The 17,396-nt window shown below is 54.9% G+C and overlaps 1 protein-coding gene across 10 annotated transcripts in view; it reads left to right on the forward strand.

Annotated features, from left to right (window-relative positions):
* TNS3 (tensin 3) overlaps nucleotides 1–17,396 on the forward strand; it is a 227,821-nt gene that overhangs the window by 141,553 nt on the left and 68,872 nt on the right. For 9 of the 10 annotated variants that reach the window (XM_033862800.2, XM_033862804.2, XM_033862803.2 and 6 more), the window contains one exon: nucleotides 12,032–13,291. The exons of the other annotated variant lie outside the window; for it this stretch is intronic. In XM_033862800.2, the coding sequence (XP_033718691.1) occupies nucleotides 12,032–13,291 (1,260 nt within the window). The remainder of the gene's footprint in view (nucleotides 1–12,031; nucleotides 13,292–17,396) is intronic. 10 annotated transcript variants of the gene reach the window in all.

Below are 17,396 nucleotides of genomic sequence, written 5' to 3' on the forward strand. Positions count from 1 at the left end.
GAGCCACAGGGCTCCCTTTTGGCCACACATCAGCAGAGTGTCCCAAGACCATGTTGTTTCAGGAGAGGCTGACACTAACAGCCTGAATGGGCTCTGTGTGATGGAAACCCACAGGTGGGAGCGGAGGAAACATGACGGTGTTTTGGGCGCGAGTAGCCGCACAACTGCCAAGATCTGAAGGTCACACTGGTGCCAGTTGCCATGCATTCATGGAGGCTGTCGTGGTTCATTTGTGAAGCTGCCGTCAACATGAGGAAAACCCACCCTGCGCCCCACGCAGTAGAAACTGAGCCACATGAAAGGCCAGGCTTCTTCTGACACACAGCTAGTCACGCAGCTTCGTTCTGTTAGAAATGGAGAAAAGAGACCACTGGCTGGGGTACGGCTGTTTCTGTCTCTTCCTCATTGTCGGTACCTTATTCTATGTTTTCTTCACACGATTGTCAGCTTTGGGATGCAGAGGTCTGACCTGAAGACTCTCTCCTGTAGAAGGCTAGGACCTCCACGCCCTCTGGACGTGCTGCAACGCGGCCAGGCCCCATTTTTCTCAGTCCTCAAAGCAGATCTTTCAGATTTCCGTTTCTAACGTCTTTTCTTTTGATGTGAATTCTTTGACGCAAAGTATTGTGTGATCAGTTAGTCACTTCCTTTATTGCAGTGACCGTGTTATTTGCAGAGTGGGCACAATGATGTCAGTTCCCTCGACAGGAACGGCGGCTGGTCAGGACCCTTTGCCGAACACCAAACTGAATAGACCTTCTTGCACAAGCAGTTCATTGTGTTCCGCAATAAAAGAGACGCTTTCTCCTGAGCACAGGTGTAACCTGTGCCTTGGTGGCCGTTTGGGGGTTTGTTGGGGAAGTCTGTGTCTGGGACCTGCTGGCTCTGTCCCGTGTCCCCCCTCAGGCTGACTGGGTGGTACGTTTGTGAAGGTTCCAGTTGTGCTGTGGGACCCTGGAGGCATCAGAACGGCTTTGCTTGTTTGCTCTGGTGTCTTAGGTTCATTTAAGACTCGGAGCGTTTGGCTGTGCTGTGACCAACACGCGATCAAAGCACAGGGGGAAACCGTGCGCTGAAGCCCACCTAAGTTGCACATGAAGAGGCCTGAGGTGCAGCGGTGCTGCTGGGCAGCACGTGGAGGTCTGGGTGTGCGAGGAATCCCCGAAAGATAGGCCGTGTGCAGCTAACACTGACAGTGAACTTGGCCACATCGAGCTTGAAAGAGAGACACAGCCCCAGGAGACGGAGGGTGTAAAGGCTAAGACTTCCTGGCAGATATGCCGAAGAAAGCAAGCGATGCTGAAACTGTGCTTTGTAAACCCAGGCAGCTTGGTGCTGGCTCTGCACGCCAGCTTGTCAGCCCGGGAAGCTTGGAAGGGAACACTGGTCCCGCTGGGTGGCTCTCGAATAGAAGCCTTTTCCCCGCCTCCTGAGCCTCCAGGGTTCAAATTTCACTAAACCTGATTGCAGGAAACCCCGCCCTCGTGTTTACATCGCACTGGCCTTTTTGGGTGGAACCAAAGTCCTTTTCTTAGCTAACAAGATCTTCCACCTTCCACTACCTAGAGAGGGAGGCTGGGTCCCTGCGGGGGACACATGCCCCCATCCCGGAATGCTGCGTTCTGGGGTTGAAGGCTTTCTTCAGGGCCCAACAGATGTGGGCTGAACAAGCCGCAGGGCTGTCTGGAAGGAAGGTGAGCAGGGAGCATGTGTGTGTGCATGTGTGCGCGCGTGTGCACGGCTTCTGCTAGGCTGCAGAGACCCTCAGTTGAGACCAGAGAGTTGCCAGCCAGAAAAAGTACCAGAGGGATAGGATGGCGCTCCCGGGAGAGGAGAGGGTGTTCGTTGGTGAGGAACGAGCTGAACAGCAGTTTTAACCTGGCAAGAGGGGAGGCCAGGGAGACCTCCGGGAAGACTGTTTGCAGTTTAGAGGAGTCTTAGCTGCTTCTGCCCTTGGAGATTCAGTGATGGTTTGAAGTGGGGTTTATGTGCAGAAGCTCGTGGCCGGCTCTGCGGCTGGCTGGCCCAGGTGGCCTCAGAGTGGGGCCGCAGGACCTCCTGTTTTCACTGGAGTGCCTGGAAGGGAATCGGTGGCCAAGATAAGCGCCCTCGACAGGATGGCCCGAGCTGGGGTGTTGGTTGGACAGGAGAGGGGCCCCCTTAGGAGTGGTCCTGCCAGCATCGTGTCTGGGGCATGGTCACTGCGGCCGGGACACGCCTGCTGCCTCCCACTGTGAAGCCCAGCGCTCCTTTATCACAGCATTCCGGGCCTCGCCCAGGGGACCGCCAGGAGCGCTTGGAATCGGTGTGGCTCCAGCTTCCCAGGTGCTGGGCCCTGACATTGGCGCGTCCCTTCCTGGACAGCCCTGTGCCTCTCTGGCTGGAACGCCCCCCCTCCTGCTCTCACTGTTTTTTTCAAGAATTTACAGCCTGCCTCGGTTTTAGAAAACATTTACACAGAGCTCGACTTGGCGCCAAAGGGAGCGGTTTCCATCTGCCCTCCTGGCAGGCCAGGTGCCACTTCCCCGCCTGGCATTCAGTGGGGTAGTTTTGGGTTCGGGGGTTCGGGCAGGCGTTTGCTCGCAAGGTATGAGGATAGCATATCCAGAGACGCGCCGTGCTCTGTGGAGTTATTTCTGGAACTCGGCCTGAGGAGGGGCTTGGGCCAGGCTCTCACACCCCTGGGGTTCCTAGCAGCTAATCACCATCTTCTGCCTTTTTGTTTAGGGGTAGAAGGCACCTTTCACCTCCCCTGTGACGTATCAGTCACCGTCTGTGCTGTTGTAGGCTAAAGGTAATATTCTCAGAGGCCCCAGTGTGGCCATCCTTTCTTAGCTCTCGATAGTTTTGGAATAGGAACTAATTCAGTACAAACACAGGGTAGTCTCATTGACTTGGTGAGATGACAAGGACTCCGTTGAGAGGGACGCCGGCCAAGCCTGGGTGTTTCTCCTGATTGTGAAGGTTCTGCAGCCTCCACAGGCCCCCAAGGGAAGAGGCATCCCTGGGACACTTCCAAAGCCACCTGCAGCTCTGAGGGTCACTGACCCCGCCCAGCCCAGCCTCCTGCCCTGGGCCCATCCCCCTTCCAGCTGCTTTGCCCTGTGGCAGTGCTCGCCAGGCCTCAGAGACTGGGACCTCAGGTGCCCCCTCTGCCTGCACACCACACAGCAGGCACTGAGATGCTCACCCGCTTCTCGACATCTTGCAGGGCTGGGCCAGTGCCAGGGCCCATTCTCAAAATTGAAAGCTGGGCAGTTTGTCGCCGGTTCCACAGCTGGTCAGTCAGAGCCGCTGCAGCAGGTCTGGGAGAAACGGTCTCTAACCACTAGGGTGAGGGTCCCGAGATGTGCAGAGGTAAGGAAGGCCCCTGGGTGTGCTTTGGAAGATCCGCCCATGTGGCTGTCATCCTGCCTCTGAGCCCTGTGGAACGGGGCACAGTTCCCACGACCGCGCGGCTTCAGCAGAGGCAAGTTTGTGGTGAGCCCACTGAGACGATGCAGAGGCCCTCGGCGTCACTCAGCTAGCTTACTGCTACCGCTTTTGTCCTCGTGGTTATTGGTCCCAGAGGAAGCTGAGAAGCCGAGCAGATCACGTGGCTCGAACAATGTTTTACAGCTGGTGAGAGCTGGAGGTGGGCTGCTTGGCCGGCCGGAGGGCCGCGCTGTGCAGTTTGGGTTATAGAACCTTCAGGTAGGTTTTGTAAAATTCCGTCTTTTACTTTAGGTCTCTATTAAAAAGCAATTCTTCAACATAATTCCGAAGTGTAAGGTCAGTCAGGCTGAGTCAAGAATACTCATTAACGGGACAGCATGAGGCATTCTTATCATTCCCCAGGCTCTGGGCTGGAGGGAACACGGACAGGAACCCTGAATCACCAGGACAACTGTGGGGATGGGCAGGGACAGTGTTCACCCAGTGCCCACCTGTGCTTTTCCCTTTGTGTTTGGTCTCACCGAGTCGCCATGGTGATCCTGGGGCAGACCTCATCAAACACCTGTTGCCTGGCAACTTTTCCAATAAGGGAAGTGAAGCACAGAGAGGTTGAGTAACTCGCCCAAGGTCACACAGCCGCGGGGAGGATTTTTAATTAGGATTCACACCCAGGTGGATTATGCCAGAAAGTCCAGAAGGGGACTGAGGATGTGCACATAAATCACTCCAGTGAAAAAGTTAAAACAAGCTCTATGCCACAAGGGGGGCACGAAGGGACCCTGACAACTATCCCGAAGAGGAGAGAGCTCTCACCATCTCAGGGAGTCTAGGAGGAGGAAGGAAGGTCCTGGAAGAGAGGGAGAAAGTGGAGGAATTCAAGGCGGTGGGGGCGGGAGCAGAGAGAAAAGGAGATGGGGGGGCAGGAGGGGGCAGGCGGACACAGTGCATGGGGGGTGGCCCATTGCACTGTGAGCCTCATTTCTGTCTTGATTTCATGACCTTTTTAAAAATCGAGGTGTAATTTATTGAGTTGGCCAGGAAGTTCGTTTGGGTTTTTTGTAGCATGGAGACACCCGAACAAAGTTTTTGGCCAACCCAATACATACATAGAGTAAAGTTCACTCTGTTTACTGTGCATCTAGGGGTTTGACTTCCTATCCTGCAGCTCCCACCACAGCTAAGACAAAGAACACGTCTGTCACCCCAATCATCCCTGGTGGCCCTTTGTAGCCGCCTCCCTGCCGCGAGCCCAGTGCCTGCCCCCGATCTCTTCCCTCAGGATGTCAGTGGAAGCGTCTGGAGTCCGGCTGCTCACTCAGTGCTTTGGGTGTAGTTGCAGGTGATGGCATCATTTGTCTTTCTTTCTTCTCAGACACTTTTCCCGGGAAGCCCGCGGCTGGTAGACTCATGGCGTCTGGTATTGGGACATTTTGATGGGGTCAGTTGGTTTAGCTGAGTGGCCTCGAGTAGTGAGTGAGCCAATTGGAGGGGCGAGCTGGAGGTGGTCCATGCGGGGCCGGCCGCAGGAGGCGGGAGTGACCAACTGCTCAGCAGTCTGCGCCCTGAGACGCAGCCTGTCTCCTGCTGAGTCAGCGTGGGCGGGGAGCCTTCCCTTTATCAGAGCTCCCAAGGGGCTGTGGGTGCGGTAGGCAGGGACCAAGTGGTGTACCCGGGAACAGCTCATTCATTGTAAGGACAGAAACGCACAGCCTGCCATGGCTCTTGCTGCTGTAGCCTAGGAAGCAGACATAACACTGCCGTCATCAACCCAGCAGCCTCAGAACACAGGATCCTGTCCCGACGGTGCACCGTTTCGGGAGTTAGGGAGGAAAACAGAGTGCTTAAGTAGTTTCTAAGGAGTGTTTGTGTGTGTGTGTGTAAAAAGAAAACATTTAGGGAAATTCCTTTCCGAAATTAAATTGTTAATTTCACATGAAAGTGGTTGGTCAGGTTTAGAATTCCAGTGTTTTAAAAAAACAGAAAGCATGGATTTGGGAGTAGGGCAGAGGTAGGTTTGAATTCCAGATGATCTATTCAGTAGCCTTTTATTATCTTAAATATTAGCATAACCTCTCTGAGCCTCTGTTTTCTCATCTATAAGATGGGCTTGTCGATTACTGCCTCACAGGATTGCTTGGGGAATTAAGTGCGGTCCATCCCTGGAGCGTGACAGCGTCCTGGCACGTAAGAGGTGCTTAAACAGAGCCTTTGTCTTTACAGTGTCAGCCCCGTCGCAGGAGATGGCTTTCCTGCATTCTCTCTTTCTCTGATGATAGAAATAGCGATTCCTTGCAGCCTCACCTGAGAGCCGCTGTTCCCAGATGCATCCCTTCTTGCAATCCTGCTCTCTCTTTCTGCCTCTGCTAACCCATCAGATGCCGTGAAGTGTGCCTGCCGCCCTCCGTATCTTGACCCCTCTCCCTGTTCCCCAGGCTGGTTCATCCCAGCATGTAGTCGGGACTCTACTGAGTATTCCATTTCGATCTCCGTCAACAACTCACTAGCAGCCGTGGCGAGTGCGCAGTATACTCGTGCGACCGTTCCTGGAGAGGAGTTTTCTGTTTTTCTCTGTTGAAGACTTGCAGGGAGGATCCTGTTAGCTCTTTTGAAATGAAAAGTTGCTTTTCAAGCAAACCTTTCACAAAAGTAAAACATAAGATGCATAGAGTCAGTATATAGAAGAAAGAAAGATTTTCAGCGAGCTTAACGAAGCCCTCAGGTTTGCTCTTTGGTTTGAAATGGATTTTTTGTGTTGGCATCAGGCCCAGGGGACAGCTGAACTGACTGCAGATCAGTTCTACACCTTCTTGGTAGCCGAGTGGTTGGTGCTCGGATGGCGGTGGAGCTGAGATGCTGCCTTCCCTTTGGCTAATTCTTCACACACCTGTGAGCGCATACCTGTGAGCACAGGTGGGCATCGGTTAATCTGCGTTCAGCCAGGATGAGAAGGAATGTTTTCGGTTTTTTTTGTTTTTTAGGTCTGCCTCATTTTCTTTGCTTACTTTTGAAATATTTGGGGGGTGTCTCTTTTCCTTCTTGTGAGATAGCCCCGTTTCAAAAGTCGGGTGGGAATGGGCAGGGAACCGGCACACGGTAGCGGAGCAGGGGCGGGGAGTCCGTGCTTCGGCTTCTGCCCTTTAACGAGGCAAGAATGTCCACTGGCTCTTCTCTTTCTTCTGGTTCTTTTCCAGATGGGAACCTTCCTGGTGTGTCATTCAGCGGAAGCGATCAGAGCCGTAGTTAACATTTGTTTGATTTTTAACTAGGCCCCCGGATGCAGGGAAATCATTACCAGAAAACTCACAGGCCTCCTTTTGGAAGGGGCCCTGGGTTCTGGTCGGTGGGGCAGGGATGGCGGGAAGGGACAGGACACAGAGCTAGTGGTTGATCCTGCACTGGCACAGGCAAAGGCTCTTGTCCTGCATCTGCAGTGGAAAAGCTGGGGGTCCTGGGCGGGTCACATCTCTATCTGGAGATTGGGGTCTTCATCTGCAGAATGAGGATTCATTCAGTTCCCCCAAACTCCCCTTGAGCTGGAAGCACAAAGTTAAAATGGGTCATTTAAATCTACAAAAGGATGCAAGGGGCGGATGAAGTGACTGCCTTCCAGACGTCTTCTGCTGGCCCCGCGCTCACCCCAGCTTTGATAGCACTCTGAGCTCCGAGATGGAGCTGAGCTTCATACCCACAAGCCTCCTTCACCCCAGGGGTCCCACCTCCTTTCCCCTGGGAGCCCTTGGTGGTGGCAGTGGGACCCCAGCCGTGCCAGGGATCACAGAGGGAGTTTGGCTCTATCGGTTCTCTGAAAATTACTTTCTGCATCACTTTTCCAAATCTGAATTAAAAGGGGCACTGTACCATCAATTAAGTCAGGGTGTCCTTAGAGACTGACCAAGTTTTGGGGGGCTTCACACACCAAGGCTGGGGCTTGCGTCTCACTTTCCATGGAGGGTTTGGCAGTCAGTCAGTCGTGCAGTGACCCCCTCCCCCACGCCCCCCAGATAACTTTTGTCCCTGGCTGTGATTCTGTTTTCATTGCTCTCACCCTGCAGTTTTCACATGGGGTCTCAGAAAACAAAACACCAGCCCCGTAGGCGAGGTCGTCCTTCTCTAGATGTGGTTTAGAGGGGGGCCATGAGTAGGTGGGTGCACCCCGCCCATCCCTGCAGCTGTGGGGACGAACCTGCTTGGGAAAGTCCATCTCAATGGCAGGAGGATGGAGGAGACGGGAAATGGCAAAGATGCGGTGCCATTGTTATGCACCTACTGTATGCCAGGTCTCTGTCTTGCCCTCTTCACACCCGCAGTCCTGTGGCCGCACAGATAGTGCTCAGACGTCCCTCGGACCTTTGCCCCTCTGCCTGCACACTGGGTCACAATTAGGTTTGCACCTTTTGTTTTCTTTGACATTTTGGAATCCACTCGTTGACTTCGGCGTCTTTCCAGTCGGGTTGCATTTGAAGGCCCACTCGCTGGGGCTGTGCGGTCTACCTGGGGGAGAGGTGGTTATGACGTCTGGGGAGCGGAGGCCCTGGGGCTGCAGGTGGCCAAGGGCTATGGGCACTTCTACCTTCAGAAGGTTGGTTAGTTATTTTTAGTCTTTTAACCAGCTAAGGCAGCTGAACATCTTTCCAAAATAGCTCCCCAGGCTTTGTCCTGTGAGAACAAGCCAGAGCATTCAGTCTGTCAGTACTCGGTGCCCACTGGGTGCCAGGGGCTGGTTCCTAATGCTGGGGACACCACAGGGAGCAAAAAACAAACCCTGCCCTCCTGGAGCCCACATTCTTGTGGGGGAGACAGTCTGCAGTAGGTCTGAAGGTAGGTGTGTGCCACAGACAAACACCCAGCAGGCAGAGAACGGCACGAGCAAAGGCCCTGGGGCAGGGGAGTGCCTGCTGTGGTCTGGGAGCAGCAAGGTGGACAGGGAAGAAATGAGCACAGTCAGGGAATGCCAGACCTTGTCCACCTTGGAAGGGGCTTTTAATAATTATGGCTACCCTCAGGACTTCCCTGGTGGCTCAGTGGTTAAGAATCCGCCTGCCAGTGCAGGGGACACGGGTTTGAGCCCTGGTTCGGGAAGATCCCACATGTCGCGGAGCAACTGAGCCCGTGCGCCGCAACTACTGAGCCTGCGCTCTAGAGCCTGCGAGCCACAACTACTGAAGCCCACTTGCCTAGAGCCCGTGCTCCGCAGCAAGAGAAGCCACCGCAATGAGAAGCCCGTGCACTGCAACGAAGAGTAGCCCCCACTCACCGCAACTAGAGAAAGCCCGTGCGCAGCAACAAAGACCCAACGCAGCCAAAAATAAAATAAATAAATACATAAAATTAAAAAAAAAAAGATAATTATGGCTACCCATCTCAGGAGCCTAGGTCCTGGGTTCTTTATATATGTTCTCTAATTCTTATAAGTGCATTGAAAGATAAGACTAATTATTCCCTTTTATAAGTGAAGAATCAGGGGATCGAACAGTCTAAATGTCCTGACCAGGAAAGTACAGAGTAAATGCAGAACAGGAGTCCATCTCCGGGTGCAGGGAAACTCAGTCCGAGTCCTTTTGCAAAGAGTGCAGGGCAGCGACAGCGGGTACCGGAGGCCCCTTTTCCTCCTCACCCCAAGTCTGACTCCCACACTCCCCGGGATCACAAAGCATGGGTGCAGTAGGGTGTCTCTGGAGGCCCCTGGACAGCCCCCCAGAGGCCCTGTGCCTTTGGGAAGATTTGAGCTCCTACAGAGTGATTCAGAAGTTTGGGCGAGTCTGACTTTGAGGGTTCTCGGAGATGGTTCGTATCCTTTTCCTATAGATATACCATTTACCAGACATTTTCTGACATAGACAGTCACCCGTGTGTGTGGTAGGGCGTTTAGCAAAGGGTCTGCGGTGGTGTCTCGCCACCCCCCGCCCCCCGAGCAGCTCTGAGAGCCCGTGAGACCGAGACCGAAGTGCCCAGCGCCCGGCCTCGCACAGAGCCAGTGTTTAGTCCGTGGCAAGCGGGCTGTTTTTTAATGCGTTTATTATCATTTTAAGATTTCTGCTACTAATAAAAATAATAAGAATGGGATTACTCGTAACTCGTAGCCAGGGGGAAATATCCTGTCCTGTTTTGTTTCCTGCAGGCCCTATGGACTGTTCCTCACGTGGGGTCGCCACGGGGTTCTACTCAAAATGATTAACGGGCACTGCGTGAATTTAAATCAGAAGAATCTTTGTACAGCTGCTTCTTGGCTTCCTTGTTTCCCCTTAACTCATTGCGCCAGTCCGTTTTCATTTAGATTCAGGGAGAAGGACTTGAGTCATGGACGCATGGACATCTGTTTCTAGAAATCCCCACTGGCTGGCTGTGTGCTGGTCGTCTGGCCTGGCCTCCCCTCCGCTCTGGTGGGACTGGGATTCTTACAGAGGGGAGTGTGCTCTCCTGCCCTCTCTGCAGAATAGAAGGGAAACACCTGGTTCCCCAGGTCTTGCCTTAGTTGAGTTTTCCTGGCCACAGAGGGTCTCCCACAGAAGCCACGTTAGAAGGCTAGAAGGGCTGGAAGGACACTCGTCTGTGTGCTGTGACTTTCAGTGCCCGTGTTTGAGCTTCATGTAGAGCACAGCCAAACCCTTGTTGTGCAGCTGGGCCGACACAGGGTTGGTGGCCCCAGGCCGGGCTGGGGTAGAGCCAGGACTTGAACTGGTGTCTGTTTGACGCTCCAGCTCCCGCTTCACCCACGGGCCGTTCTGCGTGAGCCCAGCAGCGTCCTAAGCATGATGACCTAGTGGCTCACACATGGGTTGATTCTGCACCTCCACGGTTGTAGGGGTGACGTTTGCAGGTGCCCTGTAACTTGGGGGCGCTCATTCCGGGGTCCTTGTGTGCAAAGCTGGGTGCAGCAGGTCCTCCCCCTGGCACCTTTGGGTCACTCGCTGACCCCACGCAGAGCATCATGACCGAGTGCTACCTCTTTGTGAGCAGGGCCCCGGGCGGCCAAGGGCTCCCAGGCTGCGGAGCCAGAGAGCATGGGTTCTGGTCCCACCTGGGCTTCCCCTTGACCTTGGGCAAGTTACTGATGCTCTTTCAGCATCAACTCTTTTTCTTTAGAAGGGGAATATGCTAGAAGGTTAGAGGAAATGTGCTGAGTGCACACCCCGTGATAGGTGCTCTGTGGTCACCAGCTGTCATTGACACCTGCCCCAGTTACCCCGCAGCTGCATCCAGCTCCTGCCTCTGACTTAGATGCTCACGTCACCAGTTGCCTGCCTTGAAGACTTGGTTTATTTACCGTATTTTATGTATCATTTCTCCCCCCAGCCCTCCCCTCCAGGCGCTGCATTAAGGTGAGGGTCGCTGAGATTCATACCGGCCTGCACTCCGGTGTTTGGTTGCCATCCCCCATCACTTCTAGCCCCGCTTCTTCCTCTCGGGCACAGTTGAGATAAGAAGGAAGCCGGGCTCGCATGTGCTCTCAGCACAGCACCCCCAGATACCCCACAGATCTCTGTCCTGGCGTGTCACCCCGGTGTTTTTTAAAAAAGCCGGAAGCTGCTGATGGTGGAGTGCACGCAGCCCACCAGGGCCAGAGCCGAGCCGGGTCCCTCCAGAGTGGCTCCAGGCCCGGTTGCTGCCGGGAGGCAGTGGCTCCCAGGACCCCAGACAGCGTGGGTCAAGCCCTCTGCAGCTCCGTTATTGCGGTGGTATGCCGGCAATTTCACAGTTGGGCAAACAGGGAGGCAGAGGAGGATGGAGCGGGAGGGAGGTGCTGACCTCAAGCTCTCTCGTGCTGTTGGGTGCCCTCCCGGCTCTTTGCTGTGAGCCAGGGAGTGGTGACTGTCGCAGCCAGTACTGATAGGAGCGCTCTTCCCATCTGCCTCTGAGGCCTCATTTTGTTTTCTCGGCCGTCCTGACGCGTGGAGATCAGTGCTTCCCCTTGTGTGTTCTGAGGTCCTGCCGTCCTGTGTTCTGAGGTCCTGCTGCCCTGAGGTCCTGTCTTTATCAGCACCTCCTTGGCCCAGAGATGCTGCCCTGACGGGGAGGCAGGGCCGGGACGAGTTCTGTGTTTTCTCTTTTCGTTGAGTCGCATATTTAGGTTTCAGAGGATCTCAGAAGGTTGAGGACAGCAGGCTCCTAAATCAGATGTTCCGCTTACCAAGGACTGTCACCCGCATCCCTGGAGGCCGCTTCATAGATGCTGACAGAAGCTCTCTCCTGTCACAGGCGCCACCCATCCTTGAGTCTTAGAGATTTGTGGGCAGCGCCGTGTTCAGCTTTCAAACTAAGGACGCCATCAACAGTGAGCCCTCGAGGCAAGACGAGTCCAGTGTGGAGAGGCCCAGAGGTTCTCTAAATGACCGTTCTCTTTGCATAAAAATGTAGAAGCAATTCAGGGCCTGAAAATGTTTGATTATTCAGTGTTTTTCGTTGGCGTTTGCTTCGCAGGAGTGTGTGTAGAATTGGGGGACCCTAGAGGCATCTTTGGCCCTGATTGTTCTAAGTTGTCTGTTGTGAATCCGTTTATTTGTTCAGACAGAAACATAGGCCTGTTCCAAGAGTGCGAAGCCCCTTTCCGTCCTTGACTTACAGTCCATCTCTCCGTCTCTCCTTTTCTCCCCACCAGTGGTGCACACGCAGGGCCCTGTCGACGGCAGCCTTTATGCCAAGGTGGGAAAGAAGAGCACCTCGGATCCCAGTGTCCCAGGTGGGTCCCCCGCTGTCCCGGCCGCCAGCAGCCCAGACCACAGCGACCACACCCTGTCTGTCAGCAGTGACTCGGGCCACTCCACGGCCTCGGTGAGGACTGACAGGACCGAGGAACACCTGGCTCCGGGACCCAAGAGGGGCCTGAGCCCCCAAGAAAAGGCCGAGCTGGATCAGCTGCTCAGTGGCTTTGGTCTCGAAGATTCTGGAAGCCCCCTCAAGGACATGAGTGATGCTTGCAGCAAGTACAGCGGGACCCGCCACGTCGTACCGGCCCAGGTCCACGTGAACGGAGACAGCACCCCCAAGGACCGAGAGACGGACATCCTGGACGACGAGATGCCCAGCCACGACCTGCACAGTGTGGACAGCATCGGGACCCTCTCCTCCTCCGAGGGCCACCAGTCAGCCCACCTGGGCCCCTTCACCTGCCACCAGAGCAGCCAGAACTCCCTCCTGTCTGATGGATGCAGCAGCGCCGCGGGTGACGATCAGCATGGCGCTCTTGCCCCAGAGCTGGGCCTCGCCGTGGAGCCCCCGTACGAGCGCGAGCAGGCTTTTGGGAGCCGCGAGCCCAAGCCGCCGCAGCCTGTGCTCAGGAAGCCCTCCGTGCCCGCCCCGACGCAGGCCTACGGGCAGAGCAGCTACTCCACGCAGACCTGGGTGCGCCAGCAGCAGATGGTGGCCGCTCACCAGTACAGCTTCACCCCCGACGGGGAGGCCAGGCTCGGCGGCCGCGGCACCGCTGACGGTTCCGGCCTGGCGCAGACCCAGCCTAGGGTCCCGCTCACCCCTACCCGGGGGACCAGCAGCAGAGTGGCCGTCCAGAGGGGCATAGGCCCCGGGCCACATCCCCCCGACACGCAGAGACCCCCTCCCGGCAAAGCAGCGCTCAAACCCAGGATTCCAGATGTCAGAGTCGTGAATGGTACTGGCCCGGAGCTGAGCACAGACCCTTCCCCTGGCTCACCCACCCTGGACATCGACCAGTCCATCGAGCAGCTCAACAGGCTGATCTTGGAGCTGGACCCCACCTTTGAGCCCATCCCCACCCACGTGAACATGCTGGGTAGCCAGGCCAACGGCCCCGCAGCCCCAGACGGTGTGGGAGGTGGGCTGCGGGCGAGTGGCCGCCTGCAGGACACGGGAGAAGGCCCTGGCAGGGCCCCCGCGAGGCAAGGTGAGCCGCTGTTCCATGGGATGTATGCTTGCCCGGGTCTGGGTTTTGCAGAATGGGGATTCATGGAAGAGCGCTGGGCTCGACGCAGGGTCCGGGGGAGGGGAATGAGGAGGACGGTTGGGGCCCTGGGCACAGCCTCATGGGGACAGGCAGGTAACCGTGCACTCCAGGTACCGAAGATGTCTCCTGGCTGGCCACGCAGGGGACGGGAAGGCTGTCCGTGGGGCAGCAGCCTGCGAGCTGGAGAGCCAGGGCCATGGGGGTGGCTGGAGGCGGGCAGTGGCAGGGATGCCAGAGGGGCAGGTTCCGGAGAGTCGGGGCCGAGAGGCGCGGCGGGAATCCCGGCCACCAGGCCCGGCTGCAGGGTCGCGGGCCCTGAGGGCATCCCTGTGGGCACCCTGCAGCTCTGGGGGCTGTCCTGGGTAGGAGGTGGGCACTGTGCAGGCTCTCACCCTTAGGGCACGGCTGTGCAAGGCCAGGGCCAGGCCTTCCTGCCCACCTGCGAGACCCGGGAAGGCTGGGGGTAGCTGTGGCGGACAGAGGTGGCCTCTGGGTGTATGGCTGAGTGGACGTGGGGCAGGGAGTTGGGATCCGGCCTGTGACTGGCTCTCCACGTTGGTGAAGCAGAGGCTGTGGGCCCCGGAGAGCTGGCCAGGGCGGCCTGGGAGGGTGCCCCGCAGGCCGGGGGCACTGGGACAGAGGTGGGGTGTCCGGGTCAAGGAATGGAGTGTCCATCTAGAAGCTTCCACACAGAGGAGGCGGATGGGGCCAAGGCAGACGTCCAAGCCTGCTGGGGTCTGGGGGAGGTGTGGCGCTGCAAGGACCCAGAGGTCACCTCGGGGCTGAGAGTGAGGCCAGGCCCTCCCGCGTCGGCGTGTTGGCGTGCGTCCACCTCTGGGGCAGCAGCTGGTTCCCTAAAAGTAAAGACAGGAGGGGTGACAGAGCTCTGTCGCCTCCCCCTACTCCCGGGTCTGACCCTGAGTGCCGAGCCAGGATAATGATGGGGCAGGGGTGCCGCTCTTCCCACAGGCATTGTTCTCGGGGCCCTTTCATCTTCTTAGGCCCCTCGGCTACAGGGGCGGATCCTGTCTTACAGTTGAGTTTCCAGAGGTGTCAGGAAGTGGCCTGCCCAAGGTCACATAGGTCATTCGCAGTAGAGCAGGATTCAGCCCCTGTGGCTGCACCCAGAGGCCCTGCCCGCTTTGCAGTCAGATGGAGTGGATTTCAGACCCCCCCCCCCCACCGCCGGGGTCCAGATGGCCTGGGTTACCTGAGTTTTGCAGACCTTGGTCCTGCTTAGCTGTGCATTTGGCTGACTGTGTGGCTTTGGGTTAAGGATGTAGTCTCTGAATTTCTGTTCGCTCTATCTGTTAAAAGAAACCCTATCACGTACCCGGCTGGTGGAAGTGCAGGACGTGCTGGTCCGCACGCCCCTGTAGGGTACCTGGATCATAAGTGTGTGGCATCCCCTCTTCCCGGAGTACCTGTGCCCCTGGATGCAAGTAACTTGGAGCTGGACGGAGCTGGAAGAGCCTCCTGGGAGTAGATTATCAGACTTTACCCTGTAGCCGTAGGACAACGGTAGTAATGGTAGCATCTAAATAGTTGGAAGGGTTTGGATGTATGAGTTCATAGAATCAGACACATTCAGGAGATTCTGAGTTTAAAAAAGGTTTCGGGGCTTCTCTGGTGGCGCAGTGGTTGAGAATCTGCCTGCTAATGCAGGGGACACGGGTTCGAGCCCTGGTCTGGGAGATTCCCACATACCGCGGAGCGACTGGGCCCATGAGCCACAGCTACTGAGCCTGCGCGTCTGGAGCCTGTGCTCCGCAACAAGAGAGGCCGTGATAGTGAGAGGCCCGTGCACCGCGATGAAGAGTGGCCCCTGCTTGCCACAACTAGAGAAAGCCCTCGCACAGAAAAGAAGACCCAACACAGCAAAAATAAATAAATAAATTTATAAACTCCTACCCCCAACGTCTTCTTTAAAAAAAAAAAACAAACGTTTCATTGGGAACAAAGCTATCTTCATCCTGTCTCTTATCTCACCAAACCTACTTAAAAGAAATTGCTTGGAAAAATTAAAACCAGAAACCTTTTTTTTGGATTAAAACCTCCTTTGAGATTTGGAAGCAGTTGGAGGCAGCTGAGTGTATAGGGGGAAAAGGATTCCAAGGCTCAGGTTACAGTCTGACAGCCTCCTTTAGTTCATTTGTTTTCCAGTTGATGGAACTCAGTCCCTAGTGACAACTTCTCCTTTATTCTTGTAGCAATAAAACATAGAGCCTGGGATGTTAGAAAGTCTCTTCATTTCCTCCACCCTTTCGTTAGCTATTCTTAAATTACCTGATAAACTCATCACTGTAATTATTGGAATATTAATTTTAGATCTTTTCTAGTTCCTTGTCTTATAAAAATAATGACATTTTTTAAATTAAAGGACTTGAATATTTCAACAGACCCGTAACATTCAGCACGTTAGGTTATTAATTATGCAAATTCAGTTAGAGTGTTTATTAATCCATTCATGTTTGATAGGAACCTCGGGCTTTTGCCGGTTTTCTTTTATACTTTTAAAACTACGGTGATGTCAGTAGATTAGGTATAAGCAATGTGTGTGCTAATCTTCTGAGACCTTTCTGAACTTTGCACGTGAGCTTCTGGTAAGAGGCCTGAGCAGCGATGAGCACCTGCCGGCGGGGCAGCTCATAGCTCACAGCACGAGGACTGGCCTTCTGACCCGGAGCTTGGCTTTCAACTCCAGAGTCAGCTCCTGTTTTAGGAGAGTGCCAAGCCGGGAAGTGTAGTGCCTTTGAGACTTGCAGTACGTTGATGAAAAGGATCTGGACGGTGTAAAGGGTTCTCAGAACAGCCTGCATGCAGACTTCTGGCTCTCATTCCGGGACATCTTGTATCGATAGAAATCCCATCAAAAGAATGTGCACGTCTGTAGCTTTCGGCCACTTGAATTGAGGTGGAGAGAGAACTTCCTTCCCTCCCTGGCTGGTATAGAGGACACTGGAGCCCGTTTGATTTTAATATTTAAATGTCAGTATTGACACCTCTCGGTTGCAAAAAGCTAGATCAGCCAGCAGCAGAAAAAAAAAAATCACTGGATGGCACGGAAAGTCATAAAAGTGTACCACTAACCAACTGATTCTGAGTTGTGGAACATTCCAGAAGGTTTGGGGATGCTGGAACCCTGTGCTTGGAAGATGTCACACATCCATCCCCTAGGTGGGGGAGGCCAGGGCTGCCGAGCTGAGCTGGTCCACATGTGGCTCTCGGTTCTGCCGTGCTGAGTAGGAAGGGGACGATGAATCTGAAAGGCTCCATGACATTCCCAGGATGGTGGCTGTCATGCCCCAGATGCATTGTCCCATGTCTGTGTGCCTGAGGCTCAGCCCTATTGATGTGGGGCAGTATCTGACCAGAGTGGCCTCACGTCTTGCACACAAATGGGAAGTAGGCCGGAAAGTTCCAAGATGCTGTATCTTCTACGGGAGACCCTCCCTGGCCTGCCTTGCATCTTGCCCCCAGATGCTGACTGCTGCACAGTGTCTTAATTCTGGCTGTAAATAAAGGTGTGTCGCAGAGACCTCAGCACCCTGAAGTTACTGAAATCCTTCACTCTTTGCAGATCATGTCCTGACTATGAGAAAGACCACCACTTATCTGGTGGTAGAGAGTTGGGAATGGTATTACCTGGAGCTCCTTCTGGGGACGGCTGCATGTCCTGCACAGCTCACATTGCACCAGCCCTGCAGGCAGCAGCATGCCCACTGTGGCTCTGCTTATTTCTGAGATGAAAATTATTTGTGAAGGCTAAGCATCTTCTGAGAAAGTCTACTTGCTATCAACACAATAATAATACTGGTGAGGATGGTGGTGGTGGTAGGGATAATGATGGTGGTGATGGTGATGATGGTGGTGAGGGTGATGGTGATGATGATGATGGTGGTGATGATGGTGATGATGGTGGTGAGGGTGATGGTGATGATGATGGTGGTGGTGATGATGGTGATGATGGTGGTGATGGTGATGGTGATGATGGTGGTCATGGTGATGGTGATGGTGGTGGTGGTGATGATGGTGGTGATGGTGA

The sequence above is a fragment of the Tursiops truncatus genome, chromosome 9, assembly GCF_011762595.2.
Source record: "Tursiops truncatus isolate mTurTru1 chromosome 9, mTurTru1.mat.Y, whole genome shotgun sequence".
Taxonomy (NCBI): domain Eukaryota; kingdom Metazoa; phylum Chordata; class Mammalia; order Artiodactyla; family Delphinidae; genus Tursiops; species Tursiops truncatus.